This window comes from Coptis chinensis, unplaced genomic scaffold (assembly GCF_015680905.1).
Source record: "Coptis chinensis isolate HL-2020 unplaced genomic scaffold, ASM1568090v1 utg1343_pilon_pilon, whole genome shotgun sequence".
Classification (NCBI taxonomy): Eukaryota; Viridiplantae; Streptophyta; class Magnoliopsida; order Ranunculales; family Ranunculaceae; genus Coptis; species Coptis chinensis.
The window spans coordinates 195,840-213,347 of record NW_028238100.1 but is presented as its reverse complement, the minus strand read 5'-3'; the positions used below and the strand labels follow the sequence as shown (position 1 = coordinate 213,347).

The window sequence follows — 17,508 nt, the reverse complement described above, 5'->3', positions numbered from 1 at the left end:
ATTAAACTTTCAAACTACTAAAAAAAACTTGTTAAGAGTTATATTAATCAATTAAGATTAGCTAAATTTATTTCATAACATATTATAATGAAATTATAAGGTTGGCAAACTTGAGAGATAAATGCTTTTTAAAGTGATTTTTAACATATTAATGTTAAAATGAAATATATTGTAAGAAAGTTTATTAAAATATATGTGATAAATGTTGAGGGTCTCATGAAGGCTTAAGTTTCAAAGTCTAGACTCTTACCCTCCCCTCAAAGGCTTGAGGGGCCACGTGAAAGCCCCAAATTTACCTAATGTGATGGGTCTCATTTTGAAGGCTTTTTGCCCCCATGGAGTGAGGCCCGGTGGTGGGCGGGCTAAGGACTTGAGGGCCATTTTGACACCCCTGTCTACGCCCACTTAGTTCAAAATCATCAAATTTATTACTACCCCATAACATTTCCAATGCAAACAACAAGTTGTTACCTATACATACATAGACACCACATACGATTATTTCTCCTCATAGTGATATTATTGGTGATAAGCTACAAGGTATTGGCCAATGCAAATGTGATTTTAAAATTTGGACGAAATGTTTTATTATGTTTGAATGTAAAAAAAAAAAATATCGAAAAAACAAACTAGATGTCATAAAAAAAAAAAAATAAAAACAAAAAAACACACTAGACGGAATAAAATGTTTCGGCCGAAATTTACAACTCAGTAACTATCGAGGTAGCAAGTGATAGCTTGATTGTTACACAGTGAAGAGCTGCCTTAATAAGTCACTTACTCTTGCATTGGAGCATTGATTGTTATTTCCCCCTAAAAATCACCTGCATTGGGAATTAAATCCCATGATATTAAAAGTTACATATTGCAGGTACATATCACCTGTTGTTGCCTTCCATAAGTCCAAAAATCCAAGACGTTGGTTTTAGCAGTCCTCAAAGTGTCCAAAGTGTCATTTTGGGTTAGGCTCCAATTTCCATGTGTCATCACCCTCTTTATTATAGTCTTACCACTTCTCAACTCTCTCAACTGCCACCTTACTCCTTTTTACTGGGTGACTAGTACAGCAGTAATTTTGATAGTTGGAAAGTTGTTGGGCTGCAGTTAAATCTGATGCCTAGTGATTTGCTTTTCCTATCTTTGCATTACCATCGACGGCTCAGAACTGTCCACATAGCACAATAACAAAAATAGCGGGCACGAAGTTTGATTTCCTTCTGCCTATATTAAGATACCGCTCAAAAACTTGCTTCATCACTCTCTTCTGTGAATGGTTTGTAGGCCAAAGCTTAAAAAAAAAACGAAACATGAGTTTTGAGTCTTCATCAACTGTAGTTCAGACAGAAGATGCTGTGCATGCATTGATGGATTTTCTTGTTGATCCTGTGTTATCTGTTAGAACCTGTAAAGATGAACCTCCATCTCTGTCTGAGCAACAATCTGTTGCAAAGCAGGTAAATGATAAAGATTCCACATTTTTTGTTTGTTTAGTGAAGGAAACAGTGAAATGAGCTGCATTTTCTTTTTTAGTTTGTTATTTGTTATGCTTTTTTTGTGTTATTTGTATGTGGAAATGATGTTTATGATGCTGTGTTATAGTTAAAGTTGTGATTAGGAACAAGGATGAAGGTAGGGAGAGTACCACATCTCCATTTTGAAGAGATCGTGTTATGTGTTGTTGTTGTGTGTGGATCATCGACAAGGGGCATTAAGTCACCTGCAGATCTTTCTAGGTGCTCATTAACTCATTTATAGGTGGTCTAAAAGAACGGACACTGACAATGCAAAGGAAATTAAGTTTAAAATGTGTTTCATTGTTTTCAATTGTTTTAGTTACCGATGGCAGGCATGTTTTTTGGCCTGCTTGACTCAAAGAAAGACTGCCAATTTTCTTTCATACCGATGACAGGCATTTTTAAGCATATCATTAACAAGAATAACATGATGAATATAACGTGTGTGCCCTTGAAACAAGGGTTGTGTGACCTGACAGGCATAGAACTATAGGTCGACTAGAGTTTTGAGAGCACAAGTACATATTTATTTCTTCTTATCAATATGTACAAGTGGACATTGATAAAGGAAAGGAGAGTAATATGGCAGATTCACATGTCATGTTATAAAAACATGATTTTGTTTTGATATGCATTTTGGTATGGACTTTGATTGGATACTCTGAATAATTTTAAGTAATTTTTTGATGATCATATCATGTGTTGTGTTCTTTCAGATGCATGCAGTTGTGCTACTGTACAACTATTACCACAGGAAACAATTTCCACAGCTAAAGTTCCTTGGTTTTGAGTCATTCTGCAAGATGGCTGTGATCGCTAAACCGGGTCTATTAGTATATTTGAAATACATGCAAAAGGTTAGTGCTGATGGACCTAATAACAACCTCTCCATCACAGAGAAAGCAATAATGCAAGCATGTGATGTTTCCTTAAGGTTGGATGCATCGAAAGATGCTCCAACCATGGAGTGTTGGCCAATTTCAAAAGTTGCAGTTTTTCTGACCGACTCTATCAAGGAAAACTGCTTGCTTCTTTTCAGTGCCAGAACTCAGGGGGTTTGGTCACTAATAGAAAAAAATGATGGTGAAAGTGGTGATATATCAGAATGTGTGTTGGGAGAAAAAGTGAAAAGTAAAAGGAAGAGAGCCACTAATGATGAAACTTGTCTGCAAAGACTTGCAATGTCAGCTGTTAAGGAAACAACAGGTACCTTACCTCTCTACAATTTATCTGATCAAATATATATGGAGTTATATGTGTACTTGGTAGACACTTTTGATGCTTGTTGGATATGAACACAAGTTTTCATCTATCATGTTACTTTCATTGTTTTAAGCTGCTACTTCTTGCTTTTCACCAATTACTTCTCAGTTAGGTTCTTCATGCATACTATTAGTATCTACAGAGACGAGCAATACTGCCAACACGATGTAACGATAAATAATTAAATATATACCAAGAATACATGAATCCTGATGTACCTATTTACATTGCTTTCCATCAAAATCCGAGAGAAGGCCTAATTGGAAGTGAAATGCAATTGATGTTACTGCTTTCTATATCTCCAGTGTACTTGTGTAATATCTGTAGTTGTTAGTGTGGAAGCTACTAATAATTAGAAGAGGAGTTTTGCTCACAGTAAAAATGCTTTGTATGTTTTGAACAGGTATTGATCCAGCAGAGCTGATCATTTTGGAAAGCCATGTTGCCTATTCACTAAGTGAGGAGAAGACTACCACTCACTTTTTTGTAATGAAGTGTAAATCAGTTAAAGAAGATGCATTTGAGGTCCCTATCAAAGATGCTATTAACAGGTTTGATACTAATAATTTTGGTTTTTCAGTGTGTGCCTTAGATATGGAAGTAATGGAACTGCTTTCTACTGCTAATAAACACATGTGATACCTGATAGAAATAATATAATTACCCACTCTGTACCCATAGTCTTGGCCTAAAACATTTACCCAATCTCTTACACTGTGTGTTTATACGTAGAGTAGTTCTCGTCTCAAGCACTAGGTATGGAATGATGTGCTCTCTGATATTTGTATTCCAATTGGATTCTCTTTTCCAAACGAAAGCATTAAACATTTGTTGACACTGAGGTTAGTGATGGTCACGCGTTCAGGCTCATATATGTCTGCACAGCATATGAACTGGGTGTCCCAGTGCTTTGGCTCACGGGTGCTTGAGGCACACTTTGCACTTTTGCACAAGCTCTATTTAGATATTAACTGCGTCTAGTTGAGCTGGAACCTTGAGTTGGACTGTGCAATTGGTGGGCCTCGTTTTGGCTTGGGAGTGGTGGCATGATGGGAGAATCTATACCCATATATATTATCATTAAAACTTCAATCTCAGTGGATAATCCTACTGATTTGAAGAAAAAGAGGAAAGTTAAAGATTACCTGCTAAGCACCATATCTAAGAAACTTTGGACTACGATGGTTATGAAAGCATCATCTTGAATATACTAATTGGTGGCCATGCATAGAATATGTTATTTAACAGTACTTCTAGTTAAATATAGTTTCTTTATTAATAGCTTTGGAGACATGTTGGACAGGAATGTTCTTCCTGTAAGGGAAGACCATTCAATTGTTGTGCTGCCTTTTCTCTAACACCACGGCTGACTTGAATGAACAGTCTTCTGAGTTTGTATTTCCATTGAGAGCATCAAACCAGTGGTTCAGAAGTTACATTTTTTTGGCTGACCTTTTTTGTGACGATTAGGCCAAAATTGGATGTGTTTTTTAGTAGGATATTTCCTATGCTTTTGCTGGATTTTGCAACACCTGAGTGCTGCACATGCATGAATTTGGTTGTGAAGCCTTTTGATTTTGGACCCCGCATACCTATTGTGATGAATGTTTTGTTTCATATTTGAAGCTTGGAAGGTCCTTTGGTCAAAAAGAGTTGCAACGGTAGCATGGCATCCGACGTTGTTGAGTATTTCCATTTGCTGCCTTATGCTGGAATCATAAAAGAGTGGTTTTCCAGGTATTGTTCAGTTGCTCTTTTTTTAAAATGCATCTTCCAATGGAACACTGAAATCTTACTTTAACCGTATTTATTCTTTATCTTGTAAACGCTATTGTTAGAACACATCTGCTCTTTGTTCTCTTATACTCTTATGTTATCCTGTGCTGTTATGCTTCAAGAAATTATTATCCTTTGTCACAGGGAAATGTTGGCAGATGATTCAGTACTTTCAAAGGATGAGAACAATAACATGGAACTTTCTCCAAGGAACGATGAACCTTTGACTAAGACAAAAAATGAGTGTTCTGGCAATTGCCCAATTGCAAGTGTTCCGGATCTCAAGACGAACAGTTTTGAAAATTTGGAGGGGAGTGACAATCATGCAAGCAGACTTTACCATACAGACAAGGATAAATCATCCAAATTTTCTCATCCCAGTGAGGAGAGAAAAACTACTTCGCAAAGGACCTCTGACAATGACTTGCCTCCCAAGAATATTGAATCTGCCATAGTAACCACTGAGAAAAGTAATGAATCTTCTGGTACTTGCCAAATTGAAAATATTCAGGACCTCAAGAAAACGAATTCCGGGCATTTGAACGGGGAAGAGAATAGCGACTATGATATGAGCAGACTCCACAGTATGGAAAAGAGCAAATCATCCAAATTTTCTCATCCTAGTGAGGACAGAAAGGTTACTTCGAAAAGGATCTTTGAAAATGATTTACTTCCCAAGAATGTAGAACCTTTGACCATAGTAGCAACTAAGAGAAGTAGTGGATCTTCTGGCAATTGCCAAATTGAAACTCACAAGGACCTCGAGACAAACACTTCTGAAAAACTAAACCAGGAAGGAAAAGGCAATGATCATACAAGCGGACTCCACAATATAGACAAGAGCAAGTCATCCAAATTTTATCATCGCAGTGTGGAGAGAAAAACTTCGAAAAGACTCCTTGACAAGGACTTACCCCCGAAGAATGTTGAACCTTTGACCACAGTAGCCACTGAGAAAAGCAATGGATCTTCCGGCAATTGCCAAATTGAAAATTTTCAGAACAACAGTTCTGAGACTTCAAACCAGGAAGAGAAAGGAGACAATCATATGAGCAGTCTCCACAATGTAGACGAGAGCAAATCACTCAAAGTTTCTCATACTAGTGAGGAAAGAAAGCATACTCCTACAGTTCTTGTCGAGAATGCTGCTACAAAGATTTTTACTGAATGCCCATTACGGTCTACTAAAAGTGACTTTGCAGATAAGGTATGTCTTTCCATTATTTACATTTTATTTTTTCAGTACTTCTCACTGTCAAATAAGCAATGGCTGCTAGCAGTTAAATGGTTAGTGTCCAGTTTATAACTTTTTAACTTATGCTCAACCACCCTAAGTCATGTTCATCAACATGTAAAAAAATTCTGTATGTGGAGGGATGAATTGTACGCAGTTACAGAATCCATAAGGCCTACTTTTATGATTATTCGTTAGTTTTCTCCAATATATGTTTAGTGTTTGTATGTCGTCCGTGCTTGAGGTATAATAGGCTTTTTCTGCATTTTACAGGAAGATAAGCCTGATCCAGCGGCGAAAGCTTGCAACAACGAAAACGTATCTGTAAAAGTTGCTGGTAGAAATGAATTTTATACCACTGTTTATTCTGCTCAGGAACCCAAAAGAGACCATTCTCTGGTTCCTTTCAAGTCTGATACTTGTGATTTTGTCAAAGTTCAAGCTGTATGGGCTTCAAAGGGGGATGAAATGTTAAGAGCTTCCCTGGGACTTCTTTTAAAGAGGCGGAATGAACTGGTATGAAATAAAGCTGTCCATTTTCATAACATATTCAACTTACATACAGAAGAAGGAAAGACATTGACATGTAGGCTCATGCCCAAAACTGACAGGGACAAGAGCCTACATAAACCTGTTTTACAGTACATGCATTTACATGCGTAAGCCTGAGTACAGTCTATCTGTGGAGAACTAAAGTTTGAAGACTGGGAAATATGTAATTGGTTTCAGTTGGGAGTTTTGCTCCGGAACATGGGAACAATAGAGTGTCGGTTCGGATTGCCTGCATGTACTGATGCCTTCCTATTTACTATTTGCCCACTTCCCATGTGTACATAATTAATACAGTTTGGTTATATTGGCAGCATCATCAGCAACGCCAACTGGAAGATGAGATTGCCAGATGTGAGAAAAACATTGAGACAATCATAAGTGGTACTATAATCTGTTCCATGTGATCTCTTTTTTTATTTCATTTTCATTTTTTCCCTCCATTTGCCTCTAGTACTCGGTATAGACCAGAGACTTTATTCAGTCATTGTAGAAAGGCGAACACTAAGTGAATGCTTTACTGTAAGATTCTCTTCAAGCTAGAACCAGTCTTAGACACAAAGGGTAGATCCATATTTTCTTCAGCCTACAAATTCACATCATATAAAAGTATTATTAGATTATGAGACGGTCATGGTACTTACATCTTCCTAAAAATTCTGCAGGCGGTGAAGATAACTTGGTGTGGAAGATTGAATCCTTAGTTGAAGCTTGTAATGCTGCTTCCTCAACAGATGCTACTGAAACTCATGGAGACCGACTTAAATGTGTCAAGAGAAAGAGATTATCTGAGGCCACTCTACAATTACAAAATCCATGTCAGGCAAGTAATTATTTTTTCCATTTGGTCTCATCTAAAAACAATTTTGCGTTTCATAATTTCGTGGAGTTCAATGTTTGATTCTTTAAAAGGCAGATTCTGAAGTGCCTAACTTGTCTTTACAAACAAAAAAATAACTAAATAAACTCACTGATGGCACTAAATTCTGTTTTATCAACTTAGAAATTGATTGCCAGGACATGGGTTGCATACAGGCATAGAGTGGTTTACAAGGATGTAAGGGAAGAGAACCTCCAAACCGAACCTTACATAGAAAACAAACTGAATTTTGTATAATCACCACCTACATCAGATGATCAGAGTATTACATAATTATTGGTCTTACATGATTGCCCTCCATAAGGCCAAATAAGCCACGGACGTTACATTGATAGATATTGTTTCTGTTTCTATTAAGCAAATATCATACTTACTTGGTTACTTTATTACAGGAATTGGATGATATATGTTCTGAAAACAACTGGAAATTGCCGCGATACACCGTTCTCCCATCTCATGGTAAGCTTGGGGAATTCTTATTTCCAATTAAGGATATTTTAGATGCTATTTTTGATATTGTATGAAGTCAGTCTTCCAACTGTATCACAATTGTATGCTGCCCAAGTAGTATCCCATGCTACAAGATATTGTTTTTCTAGTAGGTATTGAGTCTTTTTCGTAAGAAACTGCGGTTTCTAAGTACTAGTTTTAAACCTTGCTGCAGGTGGATTCCAGTCCAATGTGACAGCCCAAGGAATTGATTTTCAGTTTTCTGGTGGTGGTGATATACGGTCCAATGCCCGCGAAGCAAGGGAATCAGCTGCGGCACAGATATTGATAAAATTACGCAGTATGGCAAAACAAGCTCATTAAGTCCTGATATCCAGATGCTACATTAGATTTGGACTGTCACCTCCATGTCGGAGTTCAAAAGTACTTATCCAGTTATACATGCTAGAGAAACCAACTATATGGTTCGATTATTAAGAAAGAGCATGTGTATTGAAGTATCAGAATGTATTAGAGATATTAGTCTACTATTAATATTTCAATTCTATATTGAAACAATTTCGACTGTCATCAGTTGTAGATGCTTATGGTCTTGAGTCTTGACTCTTAACTGAGATCCAGGCTTGCCACTGAAATTTCTTTATCCAGTATCTTAAAAATCATCTCAAAAGTCGTCGACTTATTATACTGTTTTAGGTGAATGCCATGCAAGTCACCTTCACTCATATGCTTGTAAGTTGCTAGTCTTCTAGATGGTTGGAGTCATTCTATCTGAGTGACTTGGACTTGCATGTTTAGTTAGCATGTGTAATTGTCTCCTCACTCCTGTGTATGACATCGGTTAGAATGTTCCATATGTGTTTGGATAATCTTTTTTCTCCTAAACATTGGGCCAACAAGAGAATTAAACAACAATATCTTTAAGCTGCTAAATGCTTTCTCGCCAAATTTCCAGTAGAGACTGGGTCAGTGTGATTAATTAAAGAGGTCTAAATTTAATGTCAGGAAACGTGGGATGATTTACCTCCGCACGCTAATTTGATCATTTTCCAAAAAACTAATTCCTATTCATATTTATCATAGTTGTATAATCTAAACTAGCAATGTAATACAAGTAACTCAAAATGAATTGCCACATAAATCTGGAGTACAAACTGAGAAATGAAACTTGGGAAAAATGCTAGAGGCAAGCAGCAAGTACATAATAGCAAATCGGTGTCATTTTAAAATGGTATTAAATTTGAAAGGAGTAAAAAATTAAGCCAAAATTAAAATCTTGCAGCTGCTATAATAAGTTCGGGAGACGACATAGTTTCTGTCCGTCCGTGTGTTAAATTTCAACGGATGGCATAAATGTGTCGTGCGTCTAAAAAAAATTAAGTTACAAAAGAATGGACGGACGGCATAAACGTATCATTTAACATTTCAAAACAGAAAACGCGATTCGATTGGTTTTTTTTATTTTTGGGTGCCAAATTTAGTTGGGCAAGCTAAAAAAACTTGCTCTTAGAAAATGAAAGAAGAACAGTGGAAGCTACTGCGTTGGCGTTGACGTTGAACTTGAAAGTAAGTAGCTGATGCCTGATCACGCGCAGTTTGAACTTTAAAAAGAAGACGAAGAAGAAAGTCCAAGTCGTACCGTCAGGGCTATAATAGGAAATGTGAATTAGAATAACATTCTTCTTCTTTGTTTCACACCATTATTTCACTCAACCTTCCATCCCTTCATTTTCTTCTTTATCTTTCAACTCTACTCACCATCACCTGCTTCATTCTTCTTCTTCTTCTTCTTCTTCTTGACTGATTCAGTAAGTTTTTTTTCATTCTGTTTTATTCATTTGGGCCTTTTCTTATTATATTTTTACTGTGAATTGGATTTTGACAAATGGAGTGTTCTTGTTTTAGTTTCAAAGTTTGTATCTTTTCTACTCATGAAGATCTCAAACCTGTTTTTTCTGAATTTGACTATGTGGTTATGCAGATTTAAAATGCGTGCACCATCGATACTTGCCCAGTGCTGGCCGGGCTTGTTGCCTCAAGAGCGAGGAAGCCATGAAATCTCTTCGGTTTCTGAAAAGAGCCCGCAGCAACTACCATCTCCAGCCGTTGAGATTCAACCTTCAAAGGTATCATTGTATATTTCGTTTCCGTTAAAGTCATTTTTGCATGGTTACAAGTTTGAATGTTCTTTACTGTCTGGTAAACAGTTTGCTTTCCCATCCAAGTTTGCTGGGGAAACTCTGGAGCTGCAAGGACTCAACATTTTCAAGGTAATTCCAATCATATGTTTCAAAACTGTCAAAAACAGAAGCTTTTTTTGTTCATTATAAAGCATAGAATTTAGAAGGTCAAAAAGTTATCCCTGTATTAGTTAAAGTTCTTTGGAATTACGAATATAACATCTTTCGTGTATGATCGAATTTTTCTGAGCTCTATAATAAATGTTCAGAATTCAGTCCTAAATTACAATGCATGTATTGGTTCTACTACTTTGGAGAATACAGGTCTATCTGTACTAACTACTAAGTTTCTAGCCTAATAGAGTTATATACTTACATCATTTCGGAGCTAGGATGATCTAGGCTCTAACTATTGTTGTATGCAAATGGATGTTAACAACAGTATGGAATGACTTTTAGAGTTTAGAGTATTTGTCGACTTGCATCCGTGTATTGGAAAAAAGCTTAAGAATGGGTTTTATTTTACGTGTCTTACAGGGAAGAGTGAGCGTATCTGATATCATTGGCTTCACTAATTCAGAAGTATCTTCTAAATCTGAAGGTGTGCAAGTTATTTTCAGGTCTTATTCATATCCGTAAAGTAGTCGGCCGTAACCAGAATTTGGTTAAACGTTCTTAAGAGGAAAAAAGGAAATTTTTTCTATTGAGTTTCATTCCAGGACATTATTTTATGGCTTTGCAGGTTCTTTGAAATCGTGGGAAAGTTCCATTGATCTTGTTAATGTTCTTAAGAACGAAATCCGTGATGGGCAGCTGAGTTTTAGAGGCAAACAGGTCCTTGAGGTATGTCAACATAAGTACTGTTAGACAACGTTCCCAAGTGTGATTTTGTTGTAGGGATTCTCTTTTATCACCTAACATGAAAACACATGTTAGGTTCACGTAGTTCATCTCCTTTTTCTAAAAGAAGAAACAGAAAAAGGATGTTTAAGAATCATGTATTTTATCAAATTACGACATCAGAAAAGTCAATATAGGTTTTACTTGAGTTGTACAAGAGTGTGCCATGTGGAATGAGTTTATGAGTAAGAAAGTTTCGGTCTATAAAGAGTAGAGGTAGCAGTTATCTCTACTTAGGTGACTTCCGCCTAGATCAAAATCTAGTTACTTATACTTCTCTGGTATAATTAACTAAGCTTTTACGTTACTGAACTAGTAGTTTTCTATTTCAATCTAGAATTTAGTTAATTATAAAGACGTCTAGGCAGTCTGACTTCTGGAGAGGTTGGATCTTATGATCATTGTACCCAAAGACATGTTTGGTGTGGGGTCAAATGATCCCTTTTACCATCGTAAATGGTCTCCTATTACTCTTTCAATTGAATATATTCTGTGTCTGCTACAGGATTTGATTTGTAAATTCACTGTCTATGCTTGTTGCAGCTTAGTTGTGGCTATGGACTTCCTGGGATCTTCGCTTGCTTAAAGGTACTTTTTACTGGTTTACTCAAGTGTTATGCTTTGTCAATGTTCTGTTTTATGATGCATAAGAAACTCCCTATAAGTTGATACCGATATATTAGTAATCTCTTCTGTAATAGAAAACACTTGTTGGTTGCAACTTTATCAGACAGGAGAGTATTATATTTTTCTGATAACAGGAGAGGGTTATATAACGACCTCTTTTTGCTTACGGTCAAACCCTATAATGTGGCTTGTTGTCTTCCTCCAAAAAGTCGACAGATTTAAGATTTAGTGGATGGTGAGACTTGGAGAAGGGACTTGGTAGGTCACTTAGGTGTACTACTCCTGGAGTTATACTCATTGGGTCTTTAGTTCCTCCTGGTGAGATCCTAGAGAGCACACAATGAATGTTTCAAGTATCAGTGTGAAACCAGGTGGGACATAAAACAGTTGTGTTGCTAGTACTTGAACATGGAGGTTTAATTCACTGTATCTGATTCTATCCAATGCAGGGAGCTTCTACAGTGCATTTTCAAGATCTGAATGCAGAAATTGTAAGATGCAAAACCATACCAAATGTCGTTGCGAATCTTGAGGAGGCCCGAGACAAGCAAAGCCGACAACTTGAAGGCCCCCTAACTCCATCTAGGTATGAACTGGCTCCTGAGGTGCATTTCTATGCTGGGGATTGGGAGGAACTCCATACAGTATTGTCTGTAGTGAGGAAGGATGAAATTGAGAAGACAACTGGGATGAGCCTGAGCTACTCAGAGGAGGATTTTATGGATGTTTGTAGCAGTCAAGATGGTAGTGTCATCGGGAATGAATCATCTTCGAGGCGATCTAAGAAACTCTCAGGAAGCCGAGCGTGGGAGAGGGCAGGTGAGGCAGCCCCGGGAGAAGATGGTTATGATGTTATATTGATGACTGAGATCCCATATTCAACGAACACCTTGAAGAAGCTATATGCACTCATAAAGAAGGTTTGTGTTCTCATTATTTTTTGTTGGTACTCTTCCCTTGAATCATACTACAAAAGGTATTTACATCAAAATGTCACACCGAGGACCATTTGAGAAACTATGGAACTTAACCATATTACACAATTTTTGTATTATCAACTGTAATGTGTCAGTTTTCATGGTTATTTTCCCTGTATACGAGGAATTGCTGAAATTGGCGATTTGCTTTTCCGAATTCATGGTCTGATAATCTCTTCTTTTTTTCTTTGCTCGGATCTGGTTTGAATTTAATTTGACAAGCTTTAAATGAGCATAATTCACACATTTTTTGCCTGTCTTTTTTTTTTTTTTTTTTCAACTTTTTTGCTCCCTTTTTTTTATGCCTCCCAACTTCTCACCTTTAAATCCCATTCATGCTGATTCTATACTTGTTCATTTTCAACTTTACTTTCTTTTGTCTTAACCTTTGCTATGGGATATATAACAGTGTTTGCGACCACCATACGGAGTACTGTACGTTGGCACAAAGAGGAACCATTTTGGTGGTGGCGGAGCAAGGCACCTAAGAAGTCTGGTAGATGAGGAAGGTATATTTGGTGCTCATGCAATCATGGAAACAGCTGACAGAGAGATGTGGAAGTTCTTTCTTAAGTAAGAGAAACTGAAGCAGGCCAACATATTTGAGGCAACTGCTGAATGGTTTTGGACATTTGTAATATACATCTCATTTGTTTATTTTATTTTATTTTCCGTTAAAGAGAATTGTAATAATTATTAGTACCACACAAGTGAAAATAGGGAGCTACAGGTCTGTCACTGAGCTCACCATACTGCCACAAGTCCACAACATTATGAACTATATCAAGCCTTTTGTTTTTCTTTCCTTTTTTCTGCTCTCCACACCTAAGTGTTTCAATTAAATTCCAGTTCATGAATAGTTGTATCACTCATATTGTAATTACTTTTATATATATAAGTTAAACTGTTTATCTTAATCTAAATGCTGTGTGCAAAAACTGTCTGACTTCTGAATTATAATCACCAAAGTGGTCACATTGTAACAAGGTGCACAAAAAGTGCACAAGAGCATGCACAGTGTTATAAAATTATTAAAAATTAGAAAAGCTATATAATAAGAAAAAAAAAACATATTAATAAATAGGCAAAACAAAACAAAGAAAGTAGAAAAGGAGTAGGAGAAGAAGGAAGAGACGGCGGAGCATCAGAGAAGGTCTCATTATAAGTAAGTTGTTTTATTTTATTATAATATTTTACTTTTGTATTCACACGATCCTTTCCCTTGAAAATTTTCATAAAATTAAATTCTTTGGGGAAAAAACAAGAACAATAATAAACCAATCTTCAAATTCAAATTAATTTGAGACATGGTACGTTATACTTATCTTGAATTCCTAAAGAAACGATTTTTATACAAAAATTTGAAGCAATTGCCTTGGCATGTAAATTAAAAAAGACTTCTTTATGTGTTTGGATTCAAATTAATTTGAGACATGGTACGTTATACTTATCTTGAATTGATTGAGGATACCATTAGAATAGATACAAAAATTTGAAGCAATTGCCTTGGAATGTAAATTAAAAAAGACTTCTTTATGTGTTTGGATTGTTTTTTGACAGTGAATTTTGTGACATATATGAGTGGAGATGATGAAATGATTGAGGATACCATTAGAATAGATACTGGAGAAGATATGGATGAGAAAGGGATTGAATATAGTTTTGGAGGGGAAGAGGATGGAGCAATGACTATGATTTCTGAGGAAAAGGATATAATTGAACATGAGCATGAGAATGGAGCAATGATATCCAGGACTAGTAATGAAATGGAGTTAACTGCACATGATGGAAGTGAAGATCCTTGTGTTGGAATGCAGTTTGAATCTGAACAGTCTGCAATGGTATACTACGATGCGTATGCAAAGAGAGTTGGTTTTATTATACGTGTTGGTAATTGCCATCGTTCAGGCAGAGACAATTCAATTATTAGTAGAAGATTTCTTTGTAACAAAGAAGGTTTTCGCCTAGCTAATAACAAAACAAAGAGGAATGAAAACAGGAAACCTCGGGATACTACAAGAGAAGGCTGCAAAGCAATGATTATGGTAAGGAAAGAGAGATCTGGAAGATGGATCATTTCAAAGCTTGAAAAGGAGCATACTCATCCACTGGGTTTACCTGCTAGCAAGGGCCGTCGCGGTTCAGTTCAGGCTCGACCACAGGTTAGTTCTGGCTACATTTATACTTAACTACTTCCTAAGATTTTTGTTGTCTATATTCATTTCCATTATAATTTCCCCTGTTTTGTGTAGAACTGTAGAATTCAGACCTTGTCATGGGTGAGGCCTTAAAAATTGACACTGTTTGAATCAGTAGCTTTAGTTGCATAGTTCTTACCTTTTTCATGACATGGTGGAGGGTTTGGTCGCTTGGGTGCTTAAAATCGTCATTTTTTAAAAATATAGTAGTAGTAATTCCTTGACACACTGCAAAACATGCTTGGTCTAGTGAAAAATAAATGATTTAATTTATTTCCTGTGCAGTTTTCCTTCCGCTTTGTTCTTTTGCTATATCATATATTCATAGAGTTTATGACTATTTAGTACCACGTACTTTCATTTTTTTTCCTAAATGGCAACTGTACTTTGTTTCTCACCTATTAGTACCACGAACTCTTAATTTGTTTCAATTTAGTACCTCCGTCTGTTTTCCGTCCAATTTGTCTAACGGCGCTAAATAAGATGACATCAGCACTTCTTCAAGAAAATATTGATTTGGTTGTTCTTGAAAATCCAACAAGTTGTTCTTGAACATTCTCTCTCCATGATGTTTAGTGAACTGCTGCGAAAAATTTATAGTTTAGAGCATAAATAAAAGATAATAGAAGATTACGAGCTTAACAAGAACCATGTAGAGTAGATTGTACAAGCATCTCAGTAATCAAAAGGTAACTAAAACTTCAAACAAGTAACAGCGAACTAACCCATTATTCAAGATTTTGTTATTGGAATAGAGCTTGTCAGAGACTCAATGCCAATAGAAAGGAAAGAATAGATGTGAGCAACCAATCAAATGATAATACTACAAATGCAGAATCCTGAAAAGAAATCATATGTTAAGGAGGTGCAAGATCCACTGTTCTTTGCTGCCAAGAAGAGAAACTTCCTCAAGTTCCTCCCTTCCCTTCCTACAGAAGTTAGAATTATTGAGGCGGCCCTAGAGCTCCCCAAATATCAGCTGAGTCTTCTTTATAAGGACAGATTAAAGTGGTTTCAGTCAGCCTCAATGATCACCTCCTAGAACTTGCAGATTCTGGAATATTTAAAGCCACTGGTAACAACCATTTAAAAAAAAAACAGAACAAAGAACGTCTTGCGCCGCAACACCACCACTAATCTGCCCAGGTACTAATGTTATTCGAAAAATGATAGGTTTGGAACCTCTAAAAAATGGGGTTTGCGATCTCCAAGGTGAAAAAAATGGAGTAACCTTGCTCCTTTCTTAGCTTGTTTTCTTCCTTGTCTTGTTTGGTTGTCAAACTTACATCCTTTGTTTTCTTAGTTTTTTTTCTTCCTTGTCTTATTTGGTTGTCAAACTTATGTCCCTCACTAACAATCTAACATAGAATCACAATTGGTTTAAATTGATTTCCTTCACCAAATCATGGTAGGTAATTCTTAACATCTCCATGCCCTCTACGACAAGAAATGATGAAGATGTTGGGCAGCAAAAGCAACCCCAACTCTAGAAATCACGAATCAATATTTTCTTGAAGAAGTGCTGATGTCATCTTATTTAGCGCCGTTAGACAAATTGGACGGAAAACAGACGGAGGTACTAAATTGAAACAAATTAAGAGTTTGTGGTACTAATAGGCGAGAAACAAAGTATAGGTACCATTTAGGAAAAAAAATGAAAGTACGTGGTACTAAATAGTCATAAACTCTATATTCATATGGCACCTGGACCTACATTTTTGTATCACTTTTTTCTAATTTACCATTGTCCGACGAAATAGCTTGATTAAATAATTGATGTTCGCAACAAAAAAGCCAGCCGTATTATGGAGGGAGAAGTAATAACTTGTTAAAAATGCTATATATTAAGGGTCTAGTGCGAAATTGACGAGTGGGCTACTGGGTCAATGGGTCTTAAGAAATTCAGGGAGAAGAATCTGTTTTCACATGCTTGTGGATACAGTCATACAGCTAAATCCATTATTTAGTATATCCTGAACATATATGGGTGCCAACGTGTGGCTTCCAAGTTGGCTCAGAGCGCAACTTCGAACATGATGGAAATTCTCGGGTCATCTCACTTTCAGCATCCACTTTTGGATTCCTGATTTTAGTAATAACCTGGAACCAATTTAATCATTATAATTTAATCAGTTTTGTTTCTTATTTCATCAATTTCCGCTTTCCAGAGTCATGGTCCCTCTGGTTCCAAACCAGTATAATCTAGTTCATAGTTGTGAAAGTTGACGTGCTAATAAATATTTTTTGGGGTAATACATGGTTATGGTTGAAATGCAACCCATGTTTGTATAGTGTCAGAATGGAGGAGTTGGGCTAAATTAACTGAAAGGGCTATATTCTCTTTTTCGTACCTGTTTTATGTAATTGAAACAATGAATGGCATAACATTGTACTGAATACTGACATATGGTGTTCCTTTTTTGCATAGGATGAGAAGGATAAGAAAATCCGGGAATTGTCTTTGGAGCTCCATCGTGCAAACCTACGGTTGGCCGAGTGTAGGGAACAACTTGACACGATTTTGAATGATGCTGAGCGGCACACAGACCACCTAAGTAAAACTGTCCAAGACATAGTTGAGAATGTAAAAGAAATTGAAGCTGAGGATCAAGAGGACCCTTCATCTCAGCTCGACATGTAGGCATGTAGGTGTAGTTATAGTTATATACACGCCTCGCCCCCCCCTCCTAATTTATGAGCATTATTGACATCACTGCCTTGTATATTTTCCCAGGTGATGTGAAACCCTAAATCTATAGCGGGTTAGTTCTTAGAAATCTTAAGCTATTTCTCAGCCCTCAGGTCCCTTGGTCTCTTGTTTTCATGGGCTCAACGAAGTAGTATGAGCATGTGGTCGTGTTGGATCACTTGAGGGAGTTGAGGCTCAAAATATTAATAGGACTTACAAGAATCTGATACCAAAATTTCTGAAGTATCTCACTTTTTTCAAGTTTGCTTTC

At 36.7% G+C, this 17,508-nt stretch overlaps 3 protein-coding genes and 1 long non-coding RNA gene across 8 annotated transcripts; 3 read left to right on the top strand and 1 right to left on the bottom strand.

Annotated features, from left to right (window-relative positions):
- The first annotated feature begins 1,290 nt into the window (after positions 1-1,290).
- On the top strand, positions 1,291-8,236 carry LOC147474118 (uncharacterized). Its single transcript, XM_086586638.1, has 10 exons — positions 1,291-1,454; positions 2,231-2,720; positions 3,181-3,328; positions 4,404-4,514; positions 4,698-5,760; positions 6,061-6,303; positions 6,651-6,720; positions 7,002-7,159; positions 7,609-7,675; positions 7,881-8,236. The coding sequence occupies exons 1-10, from the start codon at positions 1,308-1,310 to the stop codon at positions 8,027-8,029; spliced, it is 2,646 nt and encodes an 881-aa protein (XP_086442764.1). The 5' UTR covers positions 1,291-1,307; the 3' UTR covers positions 8,030-8,236.
- Positions 8,237-9,107: 871 nt separating this feature from the next.
- Positions 9,108-13,156, top strand: LOC147474117 (S-adenosyl-L-methionine-dependent methyltransferases superfamily protein). Its single transcript, XM_086586649.1, has 8 exons — positions 9,108-9,474; positions 9,648-9,792; positions 9,874-9,936; positions 10,384-10,447; positions 10,589-10,689; positions 11,290-11,334; positions 11,823-12,293; positions 12,760-13,156. Exons 2-8 carry the CDS (start codon positions 9,655-9,657, stop codon positions 12,925-12,927), a joined length of 1,050 nt encoding a protein of 349 aa, XP_086442775.1. The 5' UTR covers positions 9,108-9,474; positions 9,648-9,654; the 3' UTR covers positions 12,928-13,156.
- Positions 13,157-13,404: 248 nt separating this feature from the next.
- Positions 13,405-17,483, top strand: LOC147474115 (uncharacterized). 5 transcript variants are annotated; one of them, XM_086586653.1, is made up of 4 exons: positions 13,405-13,515; positions 13,911-14,512; positions 16,977-17,193; positions 17,283-17,483. In XM_086586653.1, coding segments are annotated over exons 1-3 (816 nt in total). In that variant the 5' UTR covers positions 13,405-13,514; the 3' UTR covers positions 17,190-17,193; positions 17,283-17,483. The 5 variants fall into 5 exon arrangements, with proteins under 5 accessions (XP_086442779.1, XP_086442778.1, XP_086442780.1 ...); XM_086586652.1 differs by having other exon boundaries at positions 16,977-17,483; XM_086586654.1 differs by lacking the exon at positions 13,405-13,515 and adding an exon at positions 13,532-13,660 and having other exon boundaries at positions 16,977-17,483.
- LOC147474116 (uncharacterized) lies at positions 13,686-13,974 on the bottom strand. Its single transcript, XR_015210115.1, has 2 exons — positions 13,856-13,974; positions 13,686-13,724 (listed from the first exon to the last, which is right to left on the bottom strand). It is a non-coding gene; the product is annotated as an uncharacterized LOC147474116 (long non-coding RNA).
- Positions 17,484-17,508: the final 25 nt, after the last annotated feature.

Coding starts and splice junctions, on each gene's coding strand:
- LOC147474115 (XM_086586651.1), top strand. CDS start 13,886: ATGTGTTTGGATTGTTTTTTGACAGTGAATTTTGTGACATATATGAGT. Junction 14,513..16,976: donor CAGTTCAGGCTCGACCACAG/GTTAGTTCTGGC, acceptor TTTTTTGCATAG/GATGAGAAGGATAAGAAAAT.
- LOC147474118 (XM_086586638.1), top strand. CDS start 1,308: ATGAGTTTTGAGTCTTCATCAACTGTAGTTCAGACAGAAGATGCTGTG. Junction 3,329..4,403: donor ATCAAAGATGCTATTAACAG/GTTTGATACTAA, acceptor TCATATTTGAAG/CTTGGAAGGTCCTTTGGTCA. Junction 7,160..7,608: donor AATTACAAAATCCATGTCAG/GCAAGTAATTAT, acceptor ACTTTATTACAG/GAATTGGATGATATATGTTC.
- LOC147474117 (XM_086586649.1), top strand. CDS start 9,655: ATGCGTGCACCATCGATACTTGCCCAGTGCTGGCCGGGCTTGTTGCCT. Junction 10,448..10,588: donor AGTATCTTCTAAATCTGAAG/GTGTGCAAGTTA, acceptor ATGGCTTTGCAG/GTTCTTTGAAATCGTGGGAA. Junction 11,335..11,822: donor GGATCTTCGCTTGCTTAAAG/GTACTTTTTACT, acceptor TATCCAATGCAG/GGAGCTTCTACAGTGCATTT.